The 26,303-nt window shown below is 37.6% G+C and overlaps 1 protein-coding gene across 2 annotated transcripts; it reads right to left on the reverse strand.

Moving 5' to 3' along the window:
• Positions 1-320: 320 nt before the first annotated feature.
• On the reverse strand, positions 321-26,303 carry TAF13 (TATA-box binding protein associated factor 13). 2 transcript variants are annotated; one of them, XM_016429069.2, is made up of 4 exons: positions 26,177-26,303; positions 7,641-7,719; positions 4,720-4,817; positions 321-2,960 (listed from the first exon to the last, which is right to left on the reverse strand). In XM_016429069.2, exons 1-4 carry the CDS (start codon positions 26,177-26,179, stop codon positions 2,790-2,792), a joined length of 351 nt encoding a protein of 116 aa, XP_016284555.1. In that variant the 5' UTR covers positions 26,180-26,303; the 3' UTR covers positions 321-2,789. The 2 variants fall into 2 exon arrangements, with proteins under 2 accessions (XP_016284555.1, XP_001372402.1); XM_001372365.4 differs by lacking the exon at positions 26,177-26,303 and adding an exon at positions 11,532-11,683.

Raw genomic sequence — 26,303 nt, forward strand, 5'->3', positions numbered from 1 at the left:
GTCCCATCCAGACCAATCAGTGATTTTTTTCATGTCCCTTTGTTTCTATACACTTGAGGAGTGCGACATCTCTTTCCCTGAACTTGGAGAACTGTGCCTATTCACCGCCCCCCCAACTTGGAAAGTCCCTAATCTTTCCTTCAGATAGAAATTAGATGTCATATTGTTCCCCTTTCATCAATTGTTCTTATTTGATTGTTCCTAAAGCAAGTTTATCTCCCCCTATATTCTCCAGTCCTAAGGTGGGTGGGGCCTGGTTTCAGTTCATTGGGCAATTGACATGGATGGTGTAAAAATAAATCAATATGCTCAGATTAAACTTTTGTTTCCTCAGTTATTTCATCTTTTATTCATTACATAAGGAAATAAGAGTTGATATGTGGACTGTGTTAAGCTTTTAGTATCATCTTCAATTTTTTTGTATGGAAGTAAAATGCAATTTTAGAATTATTAAAACGGATACTTTAAAGATGACTTCTATTTTTAAAATGTGATTGTGTGAAATGTAACTGAACAGCAAAATCACATCTAAAAATATTTTTTTAAGAGACTAAAGACAGTTAGGCTCAAAGTGTACCACCCTTTATACATGTCAAATGATACATTCCATTTCCCGGCATGGACCAGGAAGATCACTACATCAAAGGCCATCCATAAACATTTATTAGGCACCTCCTATGTGCCAGTCACTAGGGATACAAAGACGAAATGAATAGACCCTGCCCTCAAAGGCTCCACAGTCTATAAGTCATATGATGTAGAAGATAACATTGGACTTGGAAATCAAAAGACCTGGGTTTGCCAGTGGAATTGCATATCAGATATGGAAGCAGGGAGAAGGGAGGGGAAGGGAAGGAACATGCGTCTTGTAACCATGGAAAATTATTCTAAATCATCTAATTAAATAAAATTTTAAAAAAAGACCTGGGTTTGAATCTTGGTTACCTAAGTTATGGAAGCACTTTGTAAACTGTAAAGACTTATGTAAATGTGACCTACTACAGTACCCTGACTTCAACTTCTTAGGTGCTTATAAAAAAGCTCAAATACATTTGCATTTGTAATCTATTAGAAAATAATCTACTTGCTTAGAGTGCTAAAGTTAAACTGCATGGAGAAAAACTATAGAAAACTAAAGGGACCATCTTAGCTATATATGTTTTAAGTTCATATTAATTAACAAACAAATTAAGTGCCTGATACATACCACTTATGTTTCCATTGGGGGGTGCAAATGCCAAGGTGAGCTAGTTCCTGCTCCAGGGAGTGTATATCCTACTAATCAATTCAGTAAACAGAGAGTGTAATTGGAATTGGATTTGAAGTCAGACAACAGTAGTTCTAATCACAGTTTGGCTGATACCTGATCACGTGACCTCAGTCAGCTCAGTTGGCCTAATTCTCAGTCTCTTTATTTGTAACAGAGAAACAATTATTGCTTACCCCACAGGACTGCTGGGGAATACAATGAGATATCTGTCAAAGTGTTTTATAATTGTAAAGTGCTATATAAATAGGCTATCATTATGAAGATAATTAATATGGCAATATAGGAGCAAGAGAAAAAAATGAGAAACTTCTTAAAGATCTACAAAGAATAGATTTTCAGGAATATACAGCTTAGCACAGAAGAATTAAATACCATCCATTGGATTTCAACCATTAACTTACTTATGTTTATAGATCATTTTATTCCTAATATAAAAAATTTGGATAGCAGTATTTTAGTTTGTTCACAAGCAGTAGTTTGTGTAGTTTGAAACAAAAAGGATTTTTCAATGATTCCCTCAAATGTTTTTTCAATTCTAATATTAAACTAAAAATAGCAATAATTTAATACATTATAGTTAAACACACACAAAACCTGCATATCCTGAGCTACAATAATAGCACCTATAGTCATATATGTGTAGATGCTGGAAGACACACTATAAACAAAGTATAGATTCTTAAAATATGGACATTTTTTACTAAAATTTTAGAGTACTCACTCTTTAAATGTCTCTGAATTTAAATTTTTTCTGTGGAGAGTTCTCTTAACACTTAAGCAATATGTCTAATAAGCCCAAAAGGTTTTCAGTCAAAACCAAACCAAAAAAAAAGCTTTCAAATTATCTTAAATTTTGTGGAACTTTGAAAGGGAAGAGGAACTCTCACAAAAAAAAATGCTTTTGAGAGCCAGTGAAATAAATAAAAACAAATTATTTCTTTTAAGAAATTCAATCTTATGCAAAAGAATTTAGAGAGAAACTGACAATGCTTAAAAAATATAGTCCAATACATAGTATAAATAATGGTTTCCTGTACCATTTTTTTGTCTGACATATTGAAACTAGCCAGGAAATAGGTTTTATGAATCACAGAACCCCAAAAAACTATTTAGATTTCACATAACAAACGGCTAGAATATAAAACTTCAGTGACAAAAAGAAGACAAATACATAAATACTATTGAGTTTAAACTATCTTATCACCTCAAAAAGAAAGGCTTATTTGCATGGTTTGTAAGGTATTTTAGCTTTTTCCACACTGTTACTAAAACTAATAAGCACTTTCGAGAATAATAAAAATGGCAAGTAATTCAATACCTAAATACCACTTCTACAATCCATGAAGTCAAAATAAAGATGGCAATTAAGTGTCACTCTATTTCTCATTTACAGGGTTGACTAGATGAAGATAATTGTATGAAGTACTTAAATTAAGTCAAGACTTCTCATTTTTGGCAAGGTGGAATTACACAGTTTTACTACACACACACTTGAAGACAGTAGAGAACGTAAAAGATGTCAGGATCCATAGTTTGCTTCATCAAATGCTTTTCTAGCCCGTTTCAGTTCTTCATTCATAGTAAGCAAGTCTTTAACTCTGGCAAACTTCCTTGGGTCCTTTCGAATCAAGAAGACAATATCTTCAACCTGCACTCGACCTTGTCGTCCAATAGACATTGCTTTGTGAGTCTATCATGAAGAAATATGATGAATCCAATTACTTGAAAAAATTTTCCCTTAAGTTATCATCTCTTTTCCATTTATTTCACCCAATCAAGGCAGAACAATTCACTTCTAAAAAAGCTAAATTATATCCTTAAAGTTATCTTATCAGCACTGTCAATCCACAACACAAGTAGATAAGAGAAAAAGCTGTCTACTTGGGGGCTCTTCAGCACCAATTATTTTCTTTTAAATATAATTTCATTTGTTCTCTCCAGAAAACTTATTTTCTCTTGTCTTCCTAAATTCTATTTTATATTTTTCATCTTCCATACTGTACCCAACTGTTTCAGATTCCTACTAATAAAATGTTAATTCAAGCTCTTTTTGGGGGGGGGGTAGGGGGGTTGTGAGGTCTGGTCAAGAGGATATAGTTTCCAATTTTTTTTTTAACAGGTTGGAAACAGATTGAGTACATTTATGTATCTTTAAAAATTGAGCTAATGAAAGACAAACTGGTATGCAAATATAAGCAGTTTTCCATTTCTACCCATCACTTAAGGAGGAAATAGTGTACATTAGCACAAACCTTATCTTTAAAATAGGAATAATAATAATATTTGTAGGTTGTTTATTAGGCTTAAGTGAAATTAAGAAACAAATCATTTTGCAAACCTTAAATGTCATATATTATTAACAACTGTATATATACTATGTATTATTTTATAGTATAGGTTATCATGTGAAAAAAATGAGATTATATATGAAATTGCTTTATAGACTTAAAAACCCAATAGAATGTAAGGTGTTAAAATTATCTAATTTATCAATAATAAAACTCATCTCATGTTTATAAAGTACTTTCTTCAGAACAGCCCTGTGAAGCAGATAACACCAATATCACTATGCCCGTTCTACAGATGAGAAATCTGAGGTATGGGTAAATTAAATAACTTGCTCAGGGTCATACAATTAGTGTCAAAAAATGGGATTTGAGCTCACAATTCTTGACTTTAAGATTCAGTGTTTTGTTTTGTTTTTTTTAACCTTATTTTCAGTTCTAGCAACAACTCTAAGACAGAAGGGCCAAGGACTAGGCAAATAGGGTTAAGAGATTTGCTTATGGTCACATAATTAGGAAGGCCAGATTTGAACCCAGGTCCACCAGAAACCCCAGGCTTGATGCTCTATCCCAAGATCCACCTAGCTGTCCCTAGATTCAAGTGCTTTTAAATTTTTGTCACATTGTCTCTGGTAAACCAACAGAGTAGAGAATCTAAACTGGGGTCTAAGGACCCCCAAGGAGATCTATGGATCTTCATATAGTCTACGAACTTCGATGAGAAAAAAATTCCATCTTCATTTTCAGGAACCTCTAATTGAAATTTAGCTTTCCCTTCAATTATTTTAAAACATGATTCTGAGAAAGATGACCTAGGCTTCACCAAAATAACAAAGGGGTCCAAGACAGAGTAAAGGTAAAAATGGCACTAGAATAAGTTCCCATGGATGTGCAAACATGAATGTGTTTCAAGATGGTTAGTTCAAAGATGAGGAATATATATGCCAAATGTAAGGTTTTGCTATACACAATTATCAAAATTAAAAGATAATAGTTGTCAGAAGTTCCTTAGACTGCACTATTTTCTTTAATGTTCTACAGTGACTTACAATAGCAACCCTTCAAAAATTCCTATTTTAAAGAGTTTTATTCCCATTGAACACTCAACACTTTGGGTTTATTTTTCAAATAAATAGCTAATATAATTATAAAAAGATACATTACCATTTCAGTGATAAATTCTATGACAAGGTCTTCAAGAATATCCACTGACTCAGTGTAAGGATTTTGGTCATCACCAAACCCGTACATCATACACCTTACTGTGAAAGAATAAAGTATTAATAAATTAAAAAAAAAAAAGCACCTTACATTCTGTCTTAGAATTAATACTAAGTATAGTTCCAAAGCAGAACAGTTAGGGCTAGGCAACTGGGGTTAAGTGACTTACCAAAGGTCACACAGTTAGGAAGTATCTGAGGCCACATTTGAACCCAGGATCTCCCAATTCTAGATGTGGCTCTCAACCTACTAGCCACCTAGCTGCTCCCTTGTAGACATTCTTTAAAGAAACTGCCTTCCAAGTTCCATATAATGTACTTATTACTACAACCCCATAGGATTTATAGTTGGAACAGACCTTCAAAATCATCTTGTTCAATCTTCGTTTTATATTTGAGGAAACTGAGCTCACAGGAAGTTAAGTAACTTGTCCGAGAGTAAGGGAGCTGGGATTCAAAATACCAACTCAAACTAGTAGTTTCCACTGTACCATGACACCTTCTCTCAATGAACAAAGAGAAGTCTTTCTTTAAAATATTTTAAATTCTTCTACAAAGTCCTATTTTGATGTCTCATTGTGGTATGGAAGTGACTCCCAAGTTCTCAAAGGCAAAGCCAGAAAAATACATATGCTTTGGTAGGCTTCATCAGATTGAAAAAAAAAAAGGCTATGAATATGGTCCTGGCAAAAAACTGACTGTTTTCTAAGGACAAGCCTAGTTAAGTATGAAGAGATTCATCAACAGTAGATATGGCTATGAATTCTTTAGCCATGACAAAGAAAAAATTTAAATAGCCCTCAGGCTTGTGGAATCTGATTCTTCAGTGGCAGTAGCAGTGACAGAAAAAAGGATGGAGAGATGCCAAGAATTAGTCTTTCAGCCATCGATAAACATTAACTTCTCTTTCGATACTCTAAGTATTAGAACATTTTTCAGTAAATAAGTTGAAATAACACAAAAGGAAGCTGTAGGAGAGGCAAATACAGGAAAAGATAAGTCTTATAGAACATCCACTGACAACACAAAATTATCATTTTATAGGATGCTTGGCCATTGTATATTGCGAATTAAATTAGCTTATATTTGTAACTTCAATGTGAAAATGGGCCTGGGGAGGATAATGAAAAAATATTTGAAAACAATTAAGAGTAAGAAATGAGTATGATGAAAAGCTGGAAGCCTAAACTGAAGACTCACACTAATATATCTTGAATACTTTCAAGAAGAGAGCCAGGCAATGCTAGAAATAGTGAGCACCAAAATAATCATTTTTGTAATACTAACTGAAAGGAAAAATATTGTGATCAACATGGGAAACATTTCCAACTCACTTATCTACATAGAGCCACCACTATTTATTTGAGGAAAGATCACAATTAATACCAAATCAGAAGAAAGAATAAAAATGGTATGGCATGAAACTGAAATAATTGCAATCATATCTTTTAAAGCATGTTATTGGTGCTGGGAAGCAGTAAATGAAGAAAAGTGCACCATCATCAATTATCATCATTTCCTCAGCTAGTTTAATATGTATGTCAATATGCCACAGGAACAGCAAAAGAGCCTAGAACCTTCCACATCCAGCAAAAAAGTATGATCTCACTAAATAGAGACATGGTAGCCATAGGGAGTGGGGGTTTACAGATTATGAAAACTAATTGTCTTATAAAACAGTGAGAAGTAATGGGGAGGAAAAAGATGTAAGGTCTAGGCAAGATCATCTTGAAAGGATGAAACTAGAAGGCCAACAAATAGGAAGACAAATTTAACTTTGCAAAAATTTCAAAAGCAAATTCTTTCTCCCATCAATGATAGTGGAGCCACCACAAATGATCTCTAACATCTTAGCACCTACCACAAAGAAGTAAAAACAGCACAAAGAAAGCAAAGAGAACCACTTATTCTCTACCAAATATATACAAAGGAGGTCTCAGCTATAGAGGACACATTTTGGAGGGTGAGGAGTTATTAATTCTCAAGGTACTTTAAAGATAAAAAGCTATCATTAAACCCTTGGAAAAACTTTGGAACTCACTGTAACAACAACAAAAAAGTAGTCACAAAAATGCCCATAATTATTGAGCCATACACCTACTTTTCCAAAGGCATTCCTCTCTCTATTCTCCACCGACAAAACACAGACTTTATTGCTGCCTGGAATTTTCCCCTTACTTCTTTCTCATCATGACATTCTTTCTCAATGTGTGACTTCCTGACTATCTTCATATCATCCCATAGCAAGTATGGTAATTAGGGCAGAGTACAATTATGTTCCTGACATTCAGAGCTTGATTTCTAAATATGCTTTCTCCTATCAATGATGGTTAAGTTACCATCACTGAGGTATCTTACGAGCAAGACAATTCATGATTTGATTGGGGTTCAATTATAAGCCATTTATAATTATGAACATAGCTGAGAGCTGTTATGACTGAAATCACCCTGCGGACAATCTGTTGATAAGCTTCTCCAAGCTTGCCTGGGCCAGTCTGTAAGTAACACACACAAAATCTATTTTCAGACCTACAAATGAAATATGAAGCGTTTATAAATTGCAAGGGCCTGCCAGGGCTCATAGTCCATTGGCATAGCTTTTAAGAACCAAGGATCATCTCCATTCAATAATAAAATATCACAGGAAAAAATTAGTGGCATACATTTTATAGGTCAAGCAGGCTTTTATAGATGGCCTGGGACCTATAAATCACTATTTATAGCTTAACTTCTAAGGAAATGCTTTCTGTTCCTAACAACAAATTAACTTTTAGAGCACAATCCATTTGTAATTTAGGGAATGCCTATATATATATTATGCTCATCTTCAATGTATGACATCCTTGATTAAAATACTATACTTACATTCTTTAGAAAAAAGTCTTTTCCTTTTACCCTGTCCACCATCTGCTCCTCCTCCTGCATCATCATTATCTTCCTCAAACTAGAAGAGTTCAAAAGAATTGAGATAAAGTGGATATTTTAATGTTTAATAAAAACTTTTTTCAACAATTAATTAAAATTGCAAGGTAACTAAAAGGTCTTTAACACAGATAACCATTTCTGAATGCATACAGAAATCTCTTATAACATGCAACTCTAAAATGTGGAGCTAATCGGACCTTAATTAGATGAACAAATTTATCCAGATGCTGCTTGAATGCTGAATGAAGGGAAGATTAGAATGTTGTAAGAATTCATTCTCTTTTTGTAACAATAAGGAAAAAATAATATATATACAGTGTCTTATAAGTGGTTAAAACCTGTAAGTGTTAAATAGTTACCTGTGCTTTACATACATTAGTTAATTGGGGGAGATAAAGGGTTTGAACAAGTAACTTCACCTGTATAGGTAATTCTTGGTAGACATTAATGTAGGTCAGCAACTTATCTCATATAACTTATTGTCTTAGAGAACTGGTTGGGGCATTGAGAAGTTAAATGATTTGCTCATGATCACAGTCATTATGTACAGTCTTCCTGAATGCCATGTACTTAAAAATTTTTTTTTAAATTCAGATATTTTATTTTCCCAATTACATGTCATGACAATCTTCAACATATACTTTCAAAAATTATAAGATCAAAGTCTTCCTCTTTCCTTTTTCTCCCCCCTCTCAGAGATGGTTAAGTAACTTGACCTGTGTTATCATTACTTCCATATTCGTCATTGTATCACAGAAAACCAAACCCCCCAAATAAAACCACAAATAAGCTAAAGTGAAAAATAGTATGCTTTGATCTACATCTGACTCCCAACAGTTCTTTCTCTGGAGATGGAGAGCATTCTTTGTCATAAGTCCTTCAGAATTGTCCTGAATCATTGTACTGATGTAGCTAAGTCTTTCACAGATGATCATCATACAATATTGCTGTTAGAGAGTACAATGTTCTCCTGGTTCTGCTTAATTTCACTCTGCATTAGTTCATGTAGATCTTTCCACCTTTTTCTGAAATGATCCTGTTTATCATTTCTTATAGAACAATAATATTCCATCACCAACATATTCCACAATTTGTTTGGCCATGACCAATTGACAGACATCTCCTTGATTTCCAATTCTTGGCCACTGCAAAAAAGAGCTGCTATGAATATTTTTGCACAAGTAGGTCCTTACCCCATTTTTATGATTTCTTTGGGATCAAGATCCAGTAGTGGTTATTACAGTATCAAAGGGTATATAGTTTTACTAGACTTTTGGTTAAAGTTCTAAATTGCTCTCCAGAATAGTTGGATCAATTACCAACTCCACCAACAATGTAATAGTGTCCCAGTTTTGCTACATCCCCTCCAATATTCATTACTTTACTATCATATTGGCCAATCTGATAGGTATGAAGTGATACCTCAGAGTTGTCTTAATTTGCATTTCTCTAATAAAGAATGATGTAAAACATTTTTTCTTTTGATTATTGATACCTTTGGTTTCTTCATCGGAAATTTGCATGTTCAGATTCTTTGACCATTTGTCAAATGGGGATTGTCTTGTATTCTTACAAATTTGACTTAAATTTGAGAAGTTAGACCCTTATCAGAGAAATCTTTTATAAAATTTCCCCTCCAGTCTATTGTTTCCCTTCTAATCTGTTACATTTATTCATTTTATATGTTATATTATTCTCAATCTCTTGTTTGGTCAAAAATTCTTCCCTTCTCAATAGATCTGCCAGGTAAATTATTCTATGTTCCCCTAATTTATTTAGTGCTCTTTATATCTAAATCATATACTCATTTTGCCCTTCTCTTGGTATATCATGTGAAATATTGGTCTATACTTTGTTTTTTAAAAAATGTTTTCCAATTTTCCCAGTAGTTTTTGTAAAATAGTGAGTTTTACATCACAAAAGCTGGGGTCTTTGGGTTTATCAAACTAGTCTGTTAAAAACAACTACCCCCGTATATTATGTAACTAATCTATTCCATGGATCCACCATTCTATTTCTTAACCAGTACCAGACTGTTTTGATGATTACTACTTTATGGTAATTTGAGATCTAGTAATGCTAAAGGCCATTTCCTTTAGAAAAAAAATTAGTAGAAATTTGTCTCTAATTTTCAATCATCGATTTTGTTTTGCACTCTGCAGCAAAAAAAGAAAAGTCACGTGTTTTTCTTGATAGCCTTTCAAATATTTGAAAAGAGCTATCAAAGTCTTTGCTTAGTTTTCCCTAAGCAAAGCATACCAAGTTCTTTCAATATTACCTTTTATAGCAGTGATGTACTAGAAAGCAAAATTGGCTTGGGAGTTAGAAAATTCAGGTCTGAATACTCATTCTGCCATATATTGATTGAGTGAGCTTAAGCAAGTTTTACTTTTTTTTTTCATCCTGAAAATAGGGTACCAGAAGATATCTAAATTCCTCCCTCTAATTCTATGCCAAGGCTTTCAAACCTTTCACTATTCTTAACTTCTTCATCTCAATTAATTCCCATTTGTTGATGTTACTCTTAAAAAATTGTGGGGCAACTAGACACCTCAGTGGATAGAGCACCAGGCCTGGAGTCTAGAGGACCTGGATTCAAATCTAGACTCAGATACTTTCTAGTTGTGTGACCTGGAGTAAATTACTTAATCCCATTTACCTAGTCCTTGCCCTTCTGCCTTAGAGTTGTTAATCTGATGGAAAGTAAGGTTTAAAAATGTTGTGGTTGGAACTATGATATATCAGGTGTTTCCTCCAAATCTGAATATTATCTTCTGCCACCTAGACAAAAATGATTCAATTTTAGAGGTGGGTCAGTCCTCAGAAATCATTGTCCAATTTTCTCATTTTATAAAGGATGAAATTGAGAAACCCTGAGACTTTAAATGAAGCTTTCAAGGCCACAGGAGGGAAATAGGATCAGAAGAAAGGTCTCCTGACTCCCACAGATTTAGAGCTAGAAAGTATCATCTCCAAATAATACATACACCCAGAAGTTTTTAAAGTTACAAGGTTTGGGTTGTTTTTTGTTTTTCATAATGATATCCTCAGACAGGTATCAAACAGCAGATAATCAACATGCAGTCCACTAGGTCTACTAGTCGTAGTAGGCATTTTGCTCTGTCCTAGGAATATAAAAGCAAAAATTCAATAGTTCCTACCTTCAGAGAAATTTTTTATTGGACAGATAACATGCTCATATGTAAATGTTTAAAATATTGACACAAAGTAAATATAGTAAAAACTAGCAGGGAATAAAGAAAAGTTTCAAGTAGGTGGTGGTAGTTTAATCTGACCTTTTAAGAAAAACAAGTAGTGTTACTAAGTATCGTTTTTCCTATTAGAGAAGGAAATGAAGCCCTTAGGAGTTATGCCACTTGCCCAAAGTCACAGATATCCTGGGATTCCAAAAATACAGTTTTTTCGAAGACACTGAGACTAAGACCGTTGAAGCTTTCGGCTGCCTCGTATTGAATTTGTGGGGAATGTTCTGTAGACATCCTTGACTGTTGGGGCATTTCGATGTGTCCGTCCTTTTTAAGACCCCATTCGCCCCCTTTCTACTCTCTTCACCCCGCCTTCTCTCCCCAGATACACTCGACATAATACCATAGGGAATGGAGGGAGAGGGGCTGGGGTGGGGGAAGATGGGTGGACTGGTGGGCAGGGTGGAGAGAAGCGACCGCAAGCCTCCGTGCTTTTGGCCCCAGGACGCTCCCTCCAAAACACGCTTCCAAACCTAAGCGGCCGATGACTAGAAGGCCGCGATCACTCCTATGAGGAAGAGTAGAGAAAGTAGGGAAGGGATCCTGGGAAAGAGGGCTCACTCACTGTGGGATCCTCCTCCTCATCAGCCATCCTGTCAGCGGGTCTAACCGTCAAAAATTCAGCTCTCGCTTGGGGGCCGGTACCAAGCTTCCGCTTCCTTACTTCCGTCTCCTCACTTCCTGTCACGCCCCCTTAGGAGCCAGTCGCGCCTAGCGGTTCCGGGAAGGCGAGTTCACATGAAAACAAGAGGCATTTACCGACGCGCACGCGCAGGCTAGCCCGGGTCTCTGATTCGTCCGAGGCGAATTGGGCGGGGCTTAAGCGGGAGATCACAGTGTTTTGAAAGAAATTAATCCTTTCTTCGTTAACAGTGCTAAACTCAGGATATAGAAATTTTAAAAAGAGTCCTTGGCTCCTCGGGGTTTGCAGCAGGTCTCTAGGCTTGGCTCTTAATCCACTGAGCCACCTAGCTGCCCTCTATCAATATATGTTTTAATTATGTATATTTTCAAGAGAATGTCCCCAAAAGGGCCAAATGAAAAGATTCCTTTATACATGGCATAGTCTTCCAAATTCTCCTATTTGCAAATGATAGTGCTAATTGTTTCAAGACTGAAATATGAGGGCAGCTATAGGCTCAGTGAATTGGGTGCCAGGTCTGGATACCTGAGGTCCTGGGTTCACATGTGACCTCAGACATTTCCTAGCTGAGTGACCATGGGCAAGTCACTTAACCCTTTGTCTAGCCCTTACCACTCTTGCTATGGAATTGCTACTTAGTAACAATTCTAAGATAAAAGGTAAGTGGGGAGGAGGAGAAGGAGAAGTAAAAAGAAAAAGATCCTGGATTGCAAATTGGCAAAATGCTTTCAGTGATCTCGAGTTGCTCCCCAACACACATACACACATCATCTTTTTACTCCGACATTCTTTTAGCTATGTGGCTTCAAATGACAGAACATAACTACAATGTCTGAGAAAACAAAGTTACAGGGGACTCAAAGGGCGATGGAGATAAGTAGGGTGGGTGTAAGTAGTAGATTATTATATTGATGATTTGCAAGTAACAAGTGATATAAAGAACATTATCTCTATATATAGGCCAGTCATAGAGCCAAAATGAGGGATGAAGATCAATGGATTAATAGCTCAAAAGGCTTCACTGGCTCCTGCTGAATAGTAAAAGATTTAGCATTTAGATCACCAGCACATTAAGTGAATCCTCTTTGGGGGACTAGACAAGAATTACATTCTAGCCAAACTAGAATGGATAAGAAGATGAGGATAGGTGGTGACTTGGACTACTGGAGGAGGTACCCACATCAATGAGATGGCTTGAAATATATATATATATATATATATATATATATATATATATATATACTGACATTTTCAAAGAAAGACCCATAACATCTGTGAGTACTTTGGTACCAACTGCTTAATACCAAAGCTAAAAAGTCCCAGGATCACAATAATCTTGGAACATGTGTAAAAGAAGCATATGTCCTGTCCATGAAAGTAAGTTTTCTGACAGTCATGCTGAAAAATCTGGGAAAAGATTTTTAAAAGAGGGAAGTCTTGCTAGAGGCACAAACTGGCCTGGGAATGAGAGTATGTGTCCAAAGTCTACGGGAAAAGGTCTAAAGCTGTGAAATATGTGCTCACCTAAGGATAACAAGGTGGGAGAGAGTCTAAAGGTACTTCTGAAATGTATTGATTTATTTGTTCAATAAGCATTAAACATTTAGTAAGTTCCAGGCACTGTGTTCAGCACTCAGGATACAAAAATAATACAAAACAATTCAGTTCCTTCAAGGATCTTACAGTTCTATTGGGGGCAACAATATAAACATACTAAGAAATCCAATATAAACATACTAAGAAATCCAAAATGTATACAATGTAATACCAAATAATAGGTAACAACAGGGAGGATAATAGCTAGCAAAATTTATCTTGCTTACTTAAAATTGTATACACATAAGATTTTGATATTTCATTTTTCATCTAGAATTTAATTTTTCCTCTTTTATTTGGGTCCTTTGGGGGGGTTGATTTTCTTTTGACAGCTGATTCACATACCTCATAACTCAGCCATGTATTCTAGGGTGATTCAGGTATTAGTCAACATCCTCCTCAGTGGGGGATTATATTATTATCTTAAAATGCAAGGTTTAAAATCTTTTGGAGAAATTTTAGGAAAAGAAACTCACTAGTTCCGAGAATTGAGAAAGTGAACTTTTTGGAAAAGGCACCATAAAGATGCCTGCAAAAACCACACACTGCATCAAAAAATCCAGAATGAACTTTGAGATATAGTGAATTGAACTAAGGGGGGGTGGGAGGGTTGAACATATTTACTCTGAATGTAAAACTCTTATGCCAAAGGGGATTTCCCCCTAATTAACTTTTTGTCAATCTGCCTAGCAATCATTGGTTTTGCTCTTTCTCTTTTATTTCTCTTATCCCCGAGTTATTATGATTTCCCCTTAGAAAGTGCAATATTGTATGTTTCTCTAGTAAGAGATCTTTAGAGATATAAACTGGTTATGTGAAACGATTCATATAAGCTGATTATGTGAAATGATTCATTGGGGAGACTAGACATGTAAATCTGGGAGATTTCAAAAGGCTCATTTCCCAAAGAATCACAGGGAGGATTGTGTGGATCAGGTTCTCTCCCCAAGAATCCTCAGATCCAGCTCATCTTACCCAGCTGCGTGAATGGACAGCAATGCATGCCCATGTTTGTGGGTGGGGGGATGGAGGATAAAAGTTTTGGTGTGTCACTGCCCTCTCTTAGCTTCCCAGAATGCTGTTGAGGAGGCTGGCAGGGAGCCAGGTGAGAGAATCCATGTGATCAGTTAGGTTAGAAAATTGGGCTTTATACTTCTATCCTTTTTATTTTTTCCCTACTTCAAGTGATTATTAATAAAACTTTATGGAAAAATAAGAACCTGGAGATATTGATATTTAAATTTTACAGCATTTTAAGGTTCACAAAGTGCTTTACAAATATCTCATTTGAACTCATCTTCCCCCTTGTCCTCTTCATGCCTTAGCTATTGTTCTAAAGATTAACACTATTCTCTCAGTCCCTCAGGCTTGAAATTTAGGAGTCATTCTGAATGCCTCCTATATAAGCCACCATCACCTCATATCTGGATTACTGCTCATTGCTGGTGGGACTACCTGCCTTTCCAGGCTTTCCCCACTCCAATCTATTCAGTCATTAAAATGACTTTCCTAAAACACAGGTCCAATTATGTTATCTTCCCTACACAATAAACTCCAGTGGCTTCTTATTGCCTCCAGGAGCAAATACAAAGTGCTCTGTTTAGCATTCAAAGCCCTTAATAACCTAGCCCTCTCCTATTTTTCCAATCTTCTTATACCTTACCCCTAACATCCATTCATCAATCCACTGAAGCTGGCCTCCTGACAGCTCCAGGAATAAGATTTTTTCCCCCTGGTATTCTCTATGACTGTCTTCAAAACTGGGATGACCTCCCTCTTCTACTGGGTCTACTGATGTCCCTGGCTTCCTTTAAATCTCAACTAAAACCTCACCTTCTACAGAAAGCCTTTCTCTTAATTCTACTGTCTTCCTTCTGTTTATGATTTCCCATTTATCCTTTATTGAGCTTGCTTTGTAATATATTTATTTGCATGTTGTCTTCCCATTAGATTATAAACTCCTTGAGAACAGGGACTGTCTTTTGCCTCTTTTTGTATCCATGGCACTTTGGACAATCCCTAGCACACAGCAGAAGTTTAATAAATTTTGATCCATTGATTGTTCCTGACAACAAGCCTGAGACGTTTCATAGGAATAGAAACTGGGGCCAGATGGAAGTTAAGTGGTGTGCCAAGGGTTACACAGCTAATAAGCATCCAAGGTAGGATTTGAACTGAGGTTTTCCAGACAGCAGGTCCAGTGTTTTATCCACTGTCCACATAGGCACTTTTGTAGAAAATGGGACTTGAGATGAACCTTAAAAGAAGCTAGGATTTTTAACCAAGTCACAGGCATTTCTTAGACATTAATTATATGACAGGTTAGCATACTAAGCACTGGGGGATACAAAGACAGGGGGAAACAGGCCTGGCCCTCAAGGAGCTTACATTCTAATGGGGAAGAAAAGATGTACATAAATAGATAAACAAAATGCAAAGGGAACAGTGGAAAGGTAACCATAGAGAGGCAGCTACATGGTTCAATGGCTAGAAAGCCAGGCTTAGAAACTGGAGGTCCTCTGTTCAAATCTGACCTCAAATATTAAAATCTAGCCACAAGTCACTTAACCCCCATTGCCTAGCCCTTGTCACTCTTCTGCCTTAGAACTAATACATAGTATTGATTTTAAGACAGAAGGTAAAGATAAAAAAAAAAAAGATAACCTTAGAAGGGATGTTTCTAACAGTTGAGATGAGGGGAAGGGACTGGAAAAGTGCTACTACACAAGATGAGATTTGAACTGAGAAAGACCACTAGAGAAATTACAGCAGAGGTCAGAAGGGAGAGCAGAAGCTAAAATGTGATATGAGGTATGAGAAGAATAACAAACAGGCCAATGTAGCCAGATTATAAAAGTGTATGAAGGGTAACAAAGTGTAAGAGGACAAGAATGATAGGAAGGAGGAAAGTTATAAAGAGCTTTAAAAGCTAAACAAATGACCTTTTCATTTGCTCCTGAAGTTTAAAGAGGTCCATTAGAATAAATGGATAAAATGATCAGACTTATCTTTATCTTTGAGAAGAGAATAGCAAACCAGTCCAATATCTTTGCAAGAAAACCCAAAATAGAGTCTTGAAAAATTGGACACGATGGGCAAAAAAAAAGATTAACACTTTTGAGGAAAACCACTTTGCCAAAAGGAGAGTGGACTGGAGCAAGGAGAGAATTGAGACAGGGAGACCAATAAAAATTATTGTATTAATCCCAGTGAAGGCAAGGAAGGCCTAAATTATGGTGGTAAACTGCTGTGAGAATGGAGACAGAAACTATAAGAAAATTAGGTGAACACAGAATAGTATACATGTCAGACCTTTGGGAAGGGAAATATTTTAAAACCAAGCAAGACTTAAGAGTCACAAAATGCAAAATAAATAATTTGGACTATATCAAATTAAAAAGCTTTTGAACAAACAAAACCAATGTAACCAAAATCAGAAGGAAAGCAACAAATTGGGAAACAATCTTCATAAAAACCTCTGACAAAGGTTTAATTACTCAAATTTACAAAGAGCTAAATCAATTGTACAAAAAATCAAGCTATTCTCCAATTGATAAATGGGCAAGGGACATGAATAGGCAGTTTTCAGATAAAGAAATCATGAGAAAGTGTTCTCAATCTTTTATAATCAGAGAGATGCAAATTAAAACAACTCTGAGATATCACGTCACACCTAGCAGATTGGCTAACATGACAGCAAAGGAAAGTAATGAACGCTGGAGGGGATGCAGCAAAGTAGGAACACTAATCCTCTGCTGGTGGGGTTGTGAACTGATCCAACCATTCTGGAGGGCAATTTGGAACTATGCCCAAAGGGCCATAAAAGACTGTCTGCCCTATGATCCAGCTATAGCACTGCTGGGCTTGTACCCCAAAGAGATAAGGAAAAAGACTTGTACGAGAATATTCATAGCAGCGCTCTTTGTGGTAGCCAAAAATTGGAAAATGAAGGGATGCCCTTCAATTGGAGAATGGCTGAACAAATTGTGGTATATGTTGGTGATGGAATACTATTGTGCTAAAAGGAATAATAAAGTGGAGGAATTCCATGGAGACTGGAACAACCTCCAGGAAGTGATGCAGAGCGAAAGGAGCAGAACCAGGAAAACATTGTACACAGAGACTGATACACTGTGGTACAATTGAACATAATGGACTTCTCCATTAGTGTCAATGCAATGTCCCTGAACAATCTGCAGGGATCTAGGAGAAAAAACACTATCCACAAGCAGAGGACAACCTGTGGAAGTAAAAATACCGAGGAAAACCAACTACTAGACTACAGGGGTTGAGGGGATATGACTGAGGAGAGACTCTAAATGAACACTCTGGTGCAAACACCAACAACATGGAAATGGGTTCGAATAAAGAACACTTGTGATACCCAGGGGAATTGTGCATCGGCTATGGGATAGGTGGGTAGGGGGGGGGGGGAGGAATGATCTTTGTCCCCAATGAATAATGCTCGGAAATGACCAAATAAAATAATGTTCAAAAATAAATAAAAAATAAAATAAAAATAAAAGAATGGAGACAAAATGACCTATATAATAACTGTCTCGTGATCCATTCTACCCTGGGACTTATCAATGAAAAGGTCAGTGAAGAAGGGCTTCCTATGATGCTATGGGGGATGAAGTAAGGATGGAGAGAATTTGAGATTTGAGATAGGTATGTTAGGATAGATAGGTAGGTGGGTAGATAGGTAGATGAGTAGATAGATAGATAGATAGATAGATAGATAGATAGATAGATAGATAGATAGATAGATAGATAGATAGATAGATAGATTATGGATGGATGGATAGACAGTGGATAGTAGATAGTAGGCAGATAGTTGATAGTAGATGGATGGAGACATAAATTTGTAAATAGATTCATGTTCTCCATATATTGTGGGTATTTCTCATCTATTTTTGCATGTTTGCCTTACTGTAAAAAGTCTGTCCCATATTTCCTTTCCAATTCTGTATATGTTTTTTCAGACATCTTTCTGCACAAATGTGAACAGGAAAGCAAGCAGTATGTGGCCAGCAGATGGCACTCCATGAATGAGAAATAAGTCAGCTCGGTTTACAAAATGAATGAATGTGAATGAATGAAAAAGTATGTATTAAGTACCTAGCCATGCTCCTACTCTTACAGAATTTACATTCAAATTGGGAAAGCCGACATAATGAAAAGGAGTGGCTACAAAGGAGTATTTTGGTCTGGGAAGCCACCCAGATGGTAAGGGGAGCCATAGGGCAATTCACTGGTATGTCCAATCTGGAAACAATACTGTTGATTTGATCACTATCCCCAGAGCTTTGAAAGAGAGTGAGTGGGAGCAGAAAGGACACCTCCATGGTATGAAGAAAGTTAGAAAATAGCAAGGTAGATCTGAGTCGGGTAGATATGAAAAACTTTCACTGCCTAGATGCCCAGAGTCTCATATAGAACACTAATTAAAGGTCAAGGCTAGAAGATGGAGGTATAGAGATAAGATGACCAAATGCTTCAATATGGTAGATCTAGGTTGGGCTAAATATGAAGAACTCTCAGCTATCAGGAACCCAGGGTCTCCAGATAGAAACATAGATCCAGCTGGAGAGCCAGGTCATGGCCTTAGAACTGAAGCTGAAAGGGACCTCAGAAGTCCCTTAACCCCAATTAAATGATTTGTCATAGGTCATACAAGTAATGAAAGTCAGAGGAGGATTTGAACCCAAGTCCAATGAATCTAGAGCCAGTTTTCTCTCCATTAAACTTTGCTGCCTCTCGGTTGTTCAGAGACTATTATAGTTATCCCTTTTTGAAACTTTATAGTTTAACGTCTAAGAGGGAGTATAAACTAGAATTGCTAACTTTTTGGCCAGTATTTTGAAGATAAAATGGCTGCTTTTAATTAAAAACAAATAAACAATCAGCAAAAACAAAAACCCAACCAATTCTTACCTTCAAGGGGACTGGTAGGTATCTCAACGAGTTGAGGGTCAGGCCTAGAGACAGGTACTGGGTTCAAATTTGACCTCAGAGAGGTTAAGAACAATTTCGTCCTATGGGTTTTCCTGTTCATTATGTTATTTTTTACTATGCTCAATACTATGTCTTCTATGTTCAATGTTGTTCATTCTTCCTTTTCAAAAGGGACCAATGACATCACAGGGTGTCTTGACTTACACTTGAATTGGATTTAAGTGAGGAAGAGTTGCACAAAGTCCTCATATTCTTTTCTAGTTGTCCAAGTCCAGGGATAAGACAAGAGTCATGGTGACTGGCAATGGCCCAGGATTCAGTGGATGACTATGGCATCTTTTATATCTGACCAAGCTCTAAGCTCTCCATAGCGTCTGCTGCAGCTGCATGGGGATAGGGTGATTGATCTTCAGCTGCTTAGGGTGGACCCTCAACCTGGTTTAACCAACCTACAGAGATGATTTTACTGTGGTGTGGCCACTGTGCACTATATAGCTTCTTGAAGTCACAGATAAGAGTTGGGTAAAAGGTAGGCATACAGGTGAATGAGAAGCCCTGAGGAGGGATATGCAAGCTCTCATACCAGAGGTGCTAGTCTTCCCTGAACACCTTATATACCCTACTATATGTTCAATATTAGCCCTCTGGTGACTTACCTGATCTGAGAAGAGTTTGGCCAAGATGGGGAATTGTAGTAAATAATAATAAGGGGGTATATTTGATTGGTGATAGATAAAGATCAGGCAACTATCTTATTTCTTCTGTCTTTCCCTCCTCCCTCTATACCTCCCTTCCTCCCGTTTCCTCCCTCTTCAGTTTCCCTCCCCTTTTCTTCTTTCTAAATCACTCACAGTGAATTTATGATGTTTCAATTGAAATATTATTTATCTTCTTTTATCTTAAGGAGGGTTTATTTGGGGAAGACAGGAAAAGATAGAGAATGGAGGTAAGAGGGTTGGGGATATCCCTGATACTACAATGGGTCTTTGGAGGATGATGAATATATAGTTCAAATTGAGAAAAATGTCTTTCATCAACAGAGCAAGTCAGAGAGATATCTGGACTATTGTCCTTCTTTCTTCTGCTTTCAAAGTCACCAGGCCACCACTCTTCTGTCTCCAAGGTTTAAAGACAAAAACTCCTTCTTCCTTCCCTGATACAAGGCAACAGGGTAACCAGAGTTCAGTCAGCAGTTGGCTTTTCCTCCAACTGTTTTCCTGGTAACATTCCAAATGGAACCTTCGTTTGACTGACAGGTCACACCACTCAGCCTCTACTGCTTCTGTCATTTGCATGTTTCCCAATTTCTCTCTTCCACAGCAGGAGCCATCTACTTTAAGTAAACCCAGATACTGGGAAGACCAAGGGTAGGAGAGTCTAGACATTGAGTCTTTATTCTCCCTGATATTTCTCAGGCATTAACAGAAATGATTGGCACCTCCTCTTTGATACTGTCTCCTTCCTTTGCATCAGAGATACCATATCTTCTGGTTCCCTTTTGACTTGTTTATATGTTCCCTTCCTTTCCCTGGCTCTTTTTTCTTTTATTTAAATTTTCTTACTTTTTTTTTCTTATATATTTAGCAAGCATTAACAAACATGAATTCTCTCTTCAATGTTTCTAAATTTTTGGGGGGAAGCTTCTCTGAGCTTCAGGATGATTTACCTAGCTTCTCCTTATTCAAAGGGAGATGGAGATAGAAATGAGGGTTGTTGGAAATGTAAAGTCTAAGCCTCAAAAAGATTTTGCATGGGGGAAACTAGCTGGCTCGGTGGACAGGCATTAGGAAGTTCTGGGTTCAAATCTGGCCTCAGATACTTCCTTAGCTGTGTGACCCTGGTCAAGTCACCTTACCTCAATTGTCTATCCTTTATACCTAGGAACCAATACTTAGTATTGATTCTAATATGGAAGATAAGGGTTTTTTAAAAAAACAAAAGATTCTGCATGAGATGATAACCATGTAGAAAGCATATTTCTTGTACCTTGAGGCAAAGTAGAAGTAAATAGCATTCAGTAACCCTGATATAGGACAAATGCACCCAAGTTTGTAGCAGGGTCTCACCCTAAGAAAGGGAGACTCAAACTCCATTAAGTCCAGAAGAAAAGAATTTTATGTGAAATAGTGGTAGTTTTTGGTGGCATAATAGCCTAACAGCTGGTGGAATAGTCATGGGGCTAATCAGGTAGTCTTAGGGTCAATGGATAAGCCCAGGCGTGAGTAGGTTAGCCTCTTTGGAGCTGATAGTATGGAGCTCTAGGATGGCAGCTTCCTCATAGGAGTTGTAAACTAAGGAAGAGAGACCCTGCTGTTGGTATGAGAAGCCAGTCTGATGGAGAGATCAACCTAAGGAGTAGTGGAGGAGGGGCAAGAGAATCCTGGCAGTTCCGGAAGCTGAGAACTTTGAGGTAACTGACAGGGATTTGGAGCCTGGGAAAGAGAGGAAAAGCAGCAGTTTCCTGAGACTCAGAGGAGTGCTCAACCAGATTTCTCTACTGGTTGAAGAACCTGTCTAACCAGAGATCCTCATCAACTCTTCTAGGATTAGTCTGCAGCTTGCCTGATTCTCAAGAGGGTTTTGGTTGGACTTTCTCTGGCCTGAGCCAACCTGATCCTGTCCCTTGTGTCTTTCTCCCTTGCCTGTCCCTTGGTTTGAACACTATAATCTAGTTAATCCATTAAGTTAGGAACAAGAAGCGATTGATGGGAAAGGAGGCCAAGGCCTCCAGACTTTGAAATCCAGTCTGCAAAGGGGTAGTCCATAGGGTCATCCTTCACCCTCTTACCTTTTTTCCCTCATTCCTCTGCCATTACCTTCCCTTTTGACATCAAATAAATTATACTAGAAATAGATAGATCTGGGTTTGAGCCTGTTTTTATAATTTAAGTAAAGGGATAAGTTTAGACTAGTTAAAGACAGGATTTCAAGCTGAAGTCCTGTCCTCATCTGTGACAACCCAGACCTCAGTTTGTCATAACCTTCCACAGAGAAGGGATTTGATTCTGAACCCCTTTGGCTCAGTACAGCTGGCTAAGGATCACTGTCATCTTTCCCTTACCTGTTGGCACCATACATTAATCCTAAAGGGCTAACAGCTAAAGTATCTTTGGAAAGTGGGATTAGAAGGGTTCAACTTGCCTCATTGAGGCTGACTTAACCTCAGGGGTCCTGAGCTCCACTGAGGGAGACATATTGCCACCTTAACTGAATCAACCTGTTTCAAACCCTGTCTCCTGCCTCCACTTCTCCCTTTCAACATCTCACTGGAGTTGAGACAGTACCTGAGTTATCTCTCTCCATCAGTAAGAGAGGAGAGAAATCCTCCATTCATTCTCTATTTCCCTCCTCTATTACAGAGTGAAACTTCCCTTGTGGAGTGGCAGCTTCCATACCCTATGGATCAAGATGGGTATATTTATTGGGATCTGGTAGCTTAGCATCTCCCTTTCCAAACTCAAGTGGAGGTATGTCATAGGAATAAGGAGCATGTGCAAGATTGGAGGCCTCAGTGCGCAGGCTCCATATTCCTCCATTGTCCACTTTGTCATCATTTGTCAGGGAGAGGTCTTGATGCCCTTCAGGAGTGGGAACATAGGGAGGGATACAGTACATTGGAGGACCACTATAGGTAATTAATTATTTCTAAGAAAAACATAAGCAATTAACAAAACAGAGTAGGTACAAAGCTGATATCTAGTATAGAACATAACTGATCTGGTACAGAGTGAATAATTGAACAATCTATAATTCAGGTTTGATTAATGCTGAAACTGCAGGTGTTGCAGTTGATGATTAACCAGTGCTAACTAGTGAGAAATGCAAGATTTCAGAGTATGAGGGTCATGTTACTATTACTACCCCTTACTTCCCACTGCCAGCCACTTCAACCCTAACCACACTCAGAGGGTCTAGGGACTGTTATTTTGAGTCAGCAGCTCTCCTCAGCTCCATTTTTGGGGGGTCTAAATCAGGAGGTGCTATAGGCCTGCCTAACAAAAAAGCTCTGAGTATTATTGGCTTTGGTTATTCCACCCTGAGAGCTGGAGCACTTCTCCAAAGGAAGTAAATGACAGCTATAGAGGCAGTAATATAGTAGTGGTAGTGATAGACAGTAGCAGAATGATGGATCCCCAAATCCAGATGTAAATGAAAGATTGCAACAATACCCAGACACTTATGAGATGGAAAAATAGTCATTTCAGAGAACCTTGGAGGCTAAGTAACAGAAGCAATGAAGGAAGAGATTGGCATGGCAGGAACTTCAGACACAAAAATAAGAAGAGGTAGAATCAAGTCTTTACTAGTACTGTGAGTTTTTCTGGACTGTGTAGATTTAAGGGACAGGAGTAGACTATTGACACCAAATTCCTTCCTAATTTGGGGGTTAGTGCTACAAATCTAGAGAAACTAAAGAGTTTCCTTGAGAAAGTAAATCTCATTAGAGAGTGGAGTGCTTCATTCCCTAGAAGTCCCAAGTTCTTTTCCTACATTGAGAATTCTCAAACCCAAGGTGGCCCTCAGAGACAGAGCTACTATAAATATTCCTGGGAGAGGTAAGGTCCACTCAGGGTGAAAGGTTTTTTTGACTATCCATGAGTTTTTCCTCTATTCTTTGATGTGTGTGTAATATGGTTACCTCTGACTTTATTTTTTGTTATTTCTCCCCTTCAGGGTTCACAGGTACCCTGAAGGAAGTCATATATATTTTTTAAATCTTCCATCAGTTTAAGTACCCACTGGGTGTATCTCCCCCCATTTGTTAGGAGAACAGTAACTGGCAACCCCAGTTTCATTTTAAGCACCTAAAATCAGGTTGGATTTTACAAAAGAATATTTATTTCAAAGATATAAGAACAAACATACAGGGAGGCAGCTAGGTGGCTCAGTGCATTGAGAGCCAGGCCTAGAGATGGGAGGTCCTGGGTTCAAATTTGACATCAGATACTGACTAGTTATGTGATCCTGGACAAGTCATTTAACTCTCATTGTGTTAGGGGTAAAATTTAGGGTTGTACTGAATATAATTTTAGTTGGTCACCAGGGATTTAAATTCTAAATCCCAAAGAAATACTCAAGTCAGGATGGAATTTTATGGTGGTTTATTTACAACAGAAGGAAGAAATTAAGAAATGAGAGAGAGGGGAAAAAGGGAAGGATAGCTGCCCCTGCCTGGTCTGAACCAGGCAGGAGTTCTGAGGTCTCAGCCAAGTTTATATATGTTAACCCTTATGCCTTTGGAATTTTATTTGCCATGAGACAAAAAACCTGGAAGAATAGGGAATTTGTCACAACATCTGGAAAGAGGATAGCATATAAAAACCTCATAAACCAGCTCTTAGAAGCGGTGAATTTGCCAAAGGAAGTGATGGTGATCCATTGCAAGGCTCACTCCTCTGGTAAGGACAAGATATCCCTAGGAAATCACAGGGCAGATGTAATAGCAACATTCACTGCCAGATTTGGTCCCATCTGTGTTCTGAATTTCTCTCTGGTGGATAAGCAGGATCTCAAACAAGCATACTGCTGAGATGAGATTCAGTCATGGCAAGAACATCTAGGGATCAGATTAGTCAAAGGAATTTGGTTAGCACAGGGAGGAAAGCCTATCTTGTCAAAAAGGCTGTACCAACATCTATGCAATGTGATTCACTCCAGAGGTCATTATGGAGTGCAATCCATGTTGGATGAGTCCACCGGTTTTGGGAAGCTCCAGAGATATCAATGAATGCTATAAGAGTGTGTCAGGCATGTGACATCTGTAGAAAGTTTAACCAAGGTCATTTCAAATACAAGGCATTGGGAGGGCGACCCCTAGCTTATACACCTTTTCAGTGTCTGCAGACTGAGTTTATTAACATGCCTGGGGACCAAGGATATAAATATGTTTTAGTCATAGTGGACAGACTCACTAGATGAACAGAAGCATATACATCAAAGAAAAACAACACTGGCATGGTAGTGAGAACATTGCTTAAAGAAATAGTTCCTAGATACGGCATTCTGGACTTCATAGACTCAGACAAAGGAAGTCACTTTACATCTAGTATTTTACAAGTGTATAAGTCTCTGGGAATAAAGGGTAATTTCCATAATGCATACAGAACAGAAAGTTCAGGACAAGGGGAAAGAATGAATAAGGAGTTAAAAACCACGATAGCGAAACTCTGTGCCCAAACTCATCTTAAATGGACAGAAGTTCTTCCACTTGCACTGTTCTATCTAAGGACGAGAACCAGAGGAGACTTACATATTTCCCCATATGATATACTGTATGGACAGCCAGTGTGGATAGGAAGGACCGATAAACCATCTTATGTTTCCATGCTGGGAGGGGAATGCCAGTTACACACCTATCTGACACGGATACAGACAGGATAGGCTGGAAGAATTGAGAAGACTAGGACTACTAGTGCAAAAGGTCCCACTAGATTTCTCATTAACACAACATCAGGCCAGGGGACAAAGTATATGTGAAAAATTTTACTGAAGACAAACCTACAGAGCCCAGGTGGATCAGCCCATACGATGTAGTTCTCACCACTCCTACATCGATCAAAATAATAGGAAAAGACTCATGGTTTCATGCATCTCATGTTAAACATCACTATGCCCATGATAACACACCAGAAGAAAACTTGATTGAAGCCCAAGAATCCATGCAAACTGTTATAATGAAAGGTATTATAGTAAAAACTGTTATAGAAAAAACTATTATAGGGAAGGTTTTAGGGAAAGGTTTCAGGGAAGGGTAAGAGAAGATAACACTAATAAATAAATAACAGAGGTATATTTAATTAAAAGGATAAAGGGAATTGAAGGGTATTTAGGGAAGAACTACTTCTATTAACCCACCCAAGTATTAAACCTAAATAAATCTTAACTAAAACTAAACTGTAAGGGGTTAGTAATGTCCACAGGGTCAGATTCTCATAAACTCCAGATGGTTGGGTCAGACAGCAGAGTCAAGATGTAGTGTCCTCACAAGGTCCAAAAAAGGAGAAGGTTCTCACCATTTACAATGTGAAGGGTAACACTCACTCAACCTTTTTTTGATAATCCAAAGTCCTTGGCAGCTCCTTGATTGGTTCTTCAGGGAGACCACTAGGCACACCTTCCAGTCTGACTAACTTGAGAGAA

This window comes from Monodelphis domestica, chromosome 2 (assembly GCF_027887165.1).
Source record: "Monodelphis domestica isolate mMonDom1 chromosome 2, mMonDom1.pri, whole genome shotgun sequence".
Taxonomy (NCBI): domain Eukaryota; kingdom Metazoa; phylum Chordata; class Mammalia; order Didelphimorphia; family Didelphidae; genus Monodelphis; species Monodelphis domestica.

What these genes read in the sequence shown, in the direction of transcription:
- TAF13 (XM_001372365.4), bottom strand. Translation starts at nt 11,558, where the DNA reads ATGGCTGATGAGGAGGAGGATCCCACA. An exon ending in AAGACTTTTTTCTAAAGAAT is followed by an intron (nt 4,818 to 7,640) that starts GTAAGTATAGTA and finishes ATTCTTTCACAG; the next exon opens with TAAGGTGTATGATGTACGGG. An exon ending in TAGAATTTATCACTGAAATG is followed by an intron (nt 2,961 to 4,719) that starts GTAATGTATCTT and finishes TCTTCATGATAG; the next exon opens with ACTCACAAAGCAATGTCTAT.